The sequence below is a fragment of the Rhinichthys klamathensis genome, unplaced genomic scaffold, assembly GCF_029890125.1.
Source record: "Rhinichthys klamathensis goyatoka isolate OS25496 unplaced genomic scaffold, OSU_Roscu_1.1 h1tg000165l_1, whole genome shotgun sequence".
NCBI lineage: Eukaryota > Metazoa > Chordata > Actinopteri > Cypriniformes > Leuciscidae > Rhinichthys > Rhinichthys klamathensis.
Genome location: NW_026606697.1, coordinates 3,528,892 through 3,536,506, shown reverse-complemented (window position 1 = coordinate 3,536,506; position 7,615 = coordinate 3,528,892). Strand labels below are relative to the sequence as shown.

The 7,615-nt window shown below is 37.5% G+C and overlaps 1 protein-coding gene across 1 annotated transcript; it reads right to left on the bottom strand.

The window, feature by feature from the left end:
- Positions 1 to 290: 290 nt before the first annotated feature.
- Positions 291 to 7,061, bottom strand: rce1a (Ras converting CAAX endopeptidase 1a). The gene is made up of 8 exons (XM_056259255.1): positions 6,643 to 7,061; positions 6,095 to 6,197; positions 4,049 to 4,132; positions 3,790 to 3,868; positions 3,334 to 3,501; positions 2,357 to 2,428; positions 2,196 to 2,258; positions 291 to 1,524 (listed from the first exon to the last, which is right to left on the bottom strand). The coding sequence occupies exons 1-8, from the start codon at positions 7,020 to 7,022 to the stop codon at positions 1,298 to 1,300; spliced, it is 1,176 nt and encodes a 391-aa protein (XP_056115230.1). The 5' UTR covers positions 7,023 to 7,061; the 3' UTR covers positions 291 to 1,297.
- Between the last annotated feature and the right edge of the window lie 554 nt (positions 7,062 to 7,615).

The window sequence follows — 7,615 nt, the reverse complement described above, 5'->3', positions numbered from 1 at the left end:
CAATCATCATCCGAACATCCATATGTCACCAGTGTAGCAGCATGCAGTTCAGTGGTTTGAGTTTTCACAAACACTCCACGGTGAAGGAACCCACTTAAAAAATTCATGAGATCATGACTATCTCCTTTGTAATGTATAAAAGATCTATAAAAAAAGCTTAGCATTTCGATTTAGAACGTAAAACGTATCGGTTAAAGAACGCACGGTTTACTTCTCTGATATAGGTAGTTGCAGTTTGTTTATGACTACACAGTAACGTCTTGAATAGAAAGTGTTGGAATTTCCACCAATTCTAAAGCACAAGCGTTGAATCGACCTCAATATCCTCCAGTGCTACCAACTAAATTAACAATGAAATTCCTATGTTGACGTAAAAAGAATATATTTAGCTCTGCATTAAATATGAATGAAATACCATTGGCCAAAACCTATCACTGAATATCCTGAAATTGTACAAATGATCTCTATACAGTATAAACAGTAATTGGTATTAGGGTGTTTTTTTTTTGTTTTTTTTAATGAAAGAACGGCCATAGCAGGACCTACCAATGCGCTAAAAAGACCTCATTATTTGAAACGTTGTGCTTGAGGCCACAATTCTGTCTAGACTTACACAGAAAGCTGTGTGCTCAGGGCAATTCAACTTCTGATACACACTCACTAAATCTTGTTATTCTAATAGGTCAAGGTCTATTGCTCCAATAGTGTACCTAAACACATTTATCTAAATTTAAGCCTACTGAATTGAGTGATGCGATTTCTAGACAATAAAAAACAAGAGTAAAACAAACAAAAACATATCTGTAACGTCTGGAAAAACAAATGTCGTCTTCAAGTAAGGGCACCAGACCAATGTATGTGTATGTGAGCAAGATTCTAATATCAGAACAGAAAAATAGGGAGTTTTGCATTTAAGAAATGCACATTTCAGTGTACAAATCATCCCAGGAAACCCGTAAAAGTGTCTGATCTTTATCCCCAGCACCAATCTCATGATAAACACATGGAAATGTTGTCATTTAAACATGCAGACGCATATAATCAACTTGTCTTTATCAAACGCAGGCCTGAAAGTCACTTGATAACGCAACGTCGGCTGAATGGTAAAAAGAACTTCCAGTGAAACCTGAGGATGTTTTGCTTTCCACCGAGTTCTTCCCAGCACCTCACGGAGGCCGTGTATTTTCATACCTGTTCTCCAGCAGTCCCTCGCTCTCCTGGTGAAACCAGCAACTAAACCTTTTCAAATGGCTGGAGAGAAGGAATGGATGCAACGCAGGATGGAGGTAGGGACGGATCAGGCACAGATGGATCCATGCGTGGAGGTCAGGGTGCAGACGGGTGTGGGCAAACCGTAGAAGAGCGGGTCAGTCATGCGGAAGAGGAGGAGGAAGAAGAGAACGACCCCCAGCACGTAGAAAGAGAGAATCGTGACGCGGTTCGGGTGGTCCAGGGCCGTGCCGAGAGCTGGAAAACCCATGTAGTTGCAGAAGGAATGGCACAGCACAGGACCCACCAGATGACCTAGAGACACACAAACAGGAATAGATAGTTGCATTTATTTACAATTCGTTTGTCACAAATATAGTTATATCAGAACTACAATAAATGTTGCCAGGTCAAAACAATTTCCAGGTCACAAAAAAATAAGAAATTAGATTACACAAAGAAAACAAAGCATTGTATATTATTTAAATCATTTCTTCCCCAATTACTATTACTGTCTAATACAAACTAAATTGCAATTCTCAATTTACAGAAAGAATTTATCATGTCTTCACACAATTATATTTTTAATAAAACCAGCATAAAGGCGATACCACAAATACTTCCTTCCAGCATAATTCCTATCTAAATGATGATCACTGTCAGTAATACAAACTAAAAGTTATTCTTATTAACTGTAATTCTCAATTTACAGTAAGAATCATCATCATGTCTAGATGTAATATTTTTAATAGAAGTGGCATAAAAGGAATACCACAAAAAAAATCATGATGTATATTATATTATTTTTAAATACAAGACAATTTAATGCATATACAATTTTAAGTGCATTGGTCGTGAGATTTTTTTGCATTACGCAAGTCAATGTGCTTAATTGTCACAATACAAAAATGATCTATCAAAAAATCAAATTAATTTTACTTTTACTCCTCTTGTGAAGTAGTATTAAAGATAAATCACAGATGCACCTGTCCTGATGAATATAAAGGCGGTATAAGCTCCAAATACTGCCGTGTAGGAGAACTGGAACACTGAAAGGGACACACAAACAAACATAGACATGAGTAATTATGTCTCGCGGGCGGCATTACTCGCACTAAGGATGATGGTAAACTAATGACTCGGTTACCTGCAGAGAGGAAAATCCCTGAGACAGTGCCCTGTCTGAACCGAAGGAGCTCGATTACATGGTGAAAATGAGCTGCAGTCACACGCAAACAGAGAGAGAGAGAGAGAGAGAAAAACAGACAAGACAGACGGAGGAAGAAAAAAAGGTTAACCTTACAATAACAGTCTACAAAGCAACGCAAATAAAATTTGATGGTTAGCCAAATACACATTAATAAATAAGACACATAAATAAGACATGAGTGTGTTGATTTTCATGCTCAGGTTCCCAATTACCAGGCATCAAGTACCGAGTATCTACAATAATTTCCCTGGAGTTTTCAAATCTGCTTTTAGTAATTGCTATTATTGCAGCAATGTTTGTTACATTAAAACTTGCAATGAAATAAAAATGTAACAGTTTGGAATAATTAAGATTTCATGTTATTGAACTATGCCATATAACTATGGCTGCATTTATTTGATTAAAAAAACCAGTAACATTGTGAAATAGTATTACAATAATTGTGAATAAAATAATACATTTTATATTTATATATATTTAATTTATTGCTTTGATAATAAAGCTGAATTTTCAGCAGCCATTGCTCCTGAATGATTTCTGAAGAATCGTGTGACAGAAGACTGATGTAAAAGGCGGTTGAAAATTCAGCTTTGCCACAGGAATAAATTACATTTTAAAATATATTAAATATTATTTGGCAATATTTTCCTCATCTGCATGGCCTTGACAAAAAAAGTCAGAGAAAGTTATTACACTTGATAAAAAACTAACAAGAAATGCTCTGATAAATAGATAACATTAAGATGTGTATCAAGAAAGTAGATGACTAAAATCATTAATCTTTAGCGCATGAGTCCCACACACTCTAAAGATCACATTGCTTAATCAGCCATCAATAAGTTATATGGATTAAATTATTTATCAGCAATTCATTGATTGTTGATTAATCGTTAGCATCCCGAGTCACCACTCACCAACACCAAAGAAGAGCGGGCATGTGAAGATTGCGGTGGAGGGGCCGGCGCAGGGGACCAGCATGGGAAGCATGCATGCCCGAAAAACCAGCTCCTCTGTCAGTGGCGCTACAACCTGGTTCCTCAGCCAGCGCATGTCGCTCAGACACAGCGTCCAGAAGCATGGGTCTGCAAAAACATGACGGATCAATCACATTTACAACAATGACACTAAAGCCTTTCTGATTCTTTTACGGCAACAAAGATCAATCTAGTTGACTGATAGTTGGCCGCCTATTCCACTTCCCCAAAACAGATTTTGAATTTATTTAAGGGTACAGATTCAACTCCCTGACAGTAATCATTTACAATAGTTTAGCATCATGACGGCTCACTAACATTATAAAAATCCCAAAATAGCTTTATAAATAGAGAGATTCACAGGAGAACTCACTGGAAGAGGAAAAGGCTGCTTACCGACTACAACTTTTATCCCATCAATGAACCCCCAGGGGCAATCCATGGTTAGCTGGATCAGAGGGCCCAGAAACAGCACCTGACAGAGAGGAAAGTGATAAAATGATCAAATAAAACAGCAAAAATCTGCCAGGTCAGATGTCCGATGTAATCTCTTCTGCAATTTGAAGGAATTTGGATAACACTTTGCTTTAGGCCCAAGGAAAACTGTTGTTTGCTTGTTGTTTAATACCAAGTACAGACTTTGTCATTTACTTACCATGGTCAGTACGAGCGGTAGGATGACAGCAGGAACGAGCCCCTCCAACCGGATCCCCATAAGGGCCAATAATGAGGGACCAGGCTATAGGGGAAATCAAACACGTCTGATGTTTCACCATCAAATGAGATTAAGCGCAAAGCCAAAAGCAAAATGTTTCACAATAAAATAATAAAAAATAACGTTTTATTTTATTATAACTATATAAACAGGATTGTATGATGCAGCGAGATCTTGAACCACAGATCATATAATAAGGAAACAATGTCAGAAATTTCAAATTGATGTTTTTACTCATCTGATTCATTTGGTTAGCATTTCAAAGCTTTAAAACAAGTCTCTTTACAACATCCCTCTATACCCAACACCTTTTGACATATTAAAGTTCACATAACCTGAAATGTTTAAAGTCGGCATGAAATATAGCCGTTACACTCGTAAACAGCTTCGCGAACAAGAAAAAAATGAGGGGCGGGACTTGATTTTTGTCCATTGGAAATTGATGTTTTAAATCAGCACAAATTGAAATTATGGATAAGAAAAAAGGTTTAAGCCACCAGGAGTCTAAATTAGGAAAATGATGAGGGGAAACCTGCAAAAAATAAAGATATGTATGCAGCGATCATTATCATCTCATTATGAGTATAATTTTATGCATATACCTAAATAGGCTAATATCAGTTATGTTGCTTGCTATGCAATTACACATAGGGCAACAAAATTCCTTTTTCTGTCCAACTAGCTTACGCAACCAGACAGAAAAATGACATGTTTGTAACATCATAGTGTTATATTTTTTTAAACAAACGTAATGTCACTAATTATATTCATATTTTTACTTCACTGTTGTGCATTTTTGGGGGATTTATGTTTTTTTTTTTTTTTACTTTGCCTCAATTTGTAATAATTTAAATATATACATTTATATAAAATAGCAAAAAACAAATGTTTTGTTAAATTTACTTCTCAATTTAATTTTCATTCATGGCAAAGTGCCATGGTTAAAATTAAAATAACATGAATTTTCAACTACAGCCACTAGATGACAGCACTATTCTCAAGTTTATCATTTAGATGTATGTTTATACATTATAAAATCATTATTATAACAACAACATAACATTTTAGCATATTTTTTTTTACTAAAGAGTATCATTTTGTTGTAGTTATGTCAACATTGGAGGAGTTCTGACCTAATGGTTAAAGAGTCGGCTTGTTATTTCCTTTATTTAACCAGGAGAATCACATCGAGATATTACTCTCTTCTTCCAGAGAGACCTGCGACCTTGTAACCTGAAGGTCGCAGGTTCGAGTCTCAGTACCGGCAGGAAATGTGGGTGGGGGGCGCTCTCTTACACTCTTATTATCCACAACTGAGATTGGCACCTTATAATTAATAATTAATAATAATAATTCATTACATTTATATAGCGCTTTTCTAGACACTCAAAGCGCTTCACATGGAAGGGGGGAATCTCCTCAAAACACCACCAATGTGCAGCATCAACTTGGATGATGCGACGGCAGCCATAGTGCGCCAGAACGCTCACCACACACCAGCTTACTGGTGGAGAGGAGACAGAGTGATGAAGCCAATCAGTGTATATATATATATATATATATATATATATGGGGATTATTAGGAGGCCATGATGGACAGAAGCCACTGGGCAAATTTGGCCAGGATGCCGGGGTTACACCCCTACTCTTTCGAAAGACATCCGGGGATTTTTAATGACCACAGAGAGTCAGGACCTCGGTTTAACGTCTCATCCGAAGGACGGTGCTCTTTGACAGTATAGTGTCCCCGTTACTATACTGGGGCGTTAGGACCCACCAGACCACAGGGTGAGTGCCCCCTGCTGGCCTCACTAACCCCCAATCACTCCCCAGGCGCCACAGCAGTTTGACCGGGGTGCCATACAAGCTAGAACCGCCACTGATAAATACTACAATATTCCATACAAAATGTGAATTGTCAATTTTAATTTCAGCAAACACATCCAGCAACTGTAAGATTAAACATCTGTGTTGCAGTACACTAACCTGGATGCCTGTGAATTCTTTCCATGCCCACACAAACAGTGGAGACAGAGCTGACACAATCAGTACACTAGTGAAGCGCCTCTTTATCACTGCAGGATGATCCCTGTGGGTGCAAACAACCATACAAAAACAGGCAGTGTTGTTTTAATGCATTCCTCAGTAATACGTTTGCATCATCTAACCAGCAGCTTATGTTACAGTAGGGGTGGGGAAAAGACAAGCTTCACATACGGCTGCCACAACAAATTATCGACAAAAATAAATAAATAAAGACAAGAAATATAGCTAAATAAATCGTTTAGAACGCTCCATTCGACCTGCATTTTTAACATTCTATTCGAACAGCAATATTGAAATGTTTTCGACTCAAACAATACTGAACGTTCGATTCATGCTGTATTTGAACATTCGATTCAAACGGTATTTAGAACATTCGAATTATATAATATGATTTAAGCGTCGAATCGAACGATGATAGTCAAACAAGATTGTCTAGTTAGGGACCTCAGTATGTTTTGTGACACAGACAAAGTCTACAAGCCACATACCTTGGTAAATCGCTTTTCCAAACGTATAAACTTCCGACATAGGAGCACGCGAGCAGTAAACAGGAGAGGATTGACACCCAGCAAAGCCCATCAGGAACAGCCGCCACATTAGCATGGAGTTGTTGAATTGAATGAAACCCTGCCGTCAAACCATCGTCGTCTTTCATGGCGAAACCGACAGGGGCTGAAAACCACAAGACGCGCTGAAAAACTGCAGGTGTGGGTGACACATTAAACACCGCACACGGGATTTTGTTTTTAATCCTAGATAAGTGTATGTCCGCAATGGAGGTATTCTGGAAAGAAGCTGAGAACAGACTGTTTTGGCGCCACAGGATGACGCCATCAATGCGAGACGGTCCTGCTGGCCCATATCCCATATTTCCATTCACAACTCGTGACAGCTGCTGATGATGATACAGTCACTGTACATTAAATGGGGTAAAGGAAAACGACGGATAGTTTATAAAACTCATAACTGGGACGCTATGACGCTATAACCTAATATGTTTTGAATAAATCAATTTCCCACCGTGCAATAAAAAAATATTTTATAATTATATAGGCCTGCATGTATGCATTCTGTATCCTACGCCATTCCTGGCATAATTGTATCTGTATAGATTATTTGGTGCATGCATATTTTGACTGCTTGTCTATGTCTATTGTCAAGTGGTCTCCCCAAAACGTTTTTGGATTTCCATAAAGACATAACTCTTGTCAACAAGTCACACGTTTTTAGCTGTTAATTAGCTATTGATTCTGTTGTGAAAATGATATAATGATATTATAATTATTTGTTGTTGTATTATAAAATGTATAATGGTTTTATTATTATTATTATATGCTTGCAAACCGTACAGAGTTGAAATTATTTGATATACAACTTTGAAAATTATAGTTATGTAGCTTTCTTGAATAACATGCGCATCATCGCGCAAAGATTGTCGTCTTAATTAAGAGGTGAGTGACA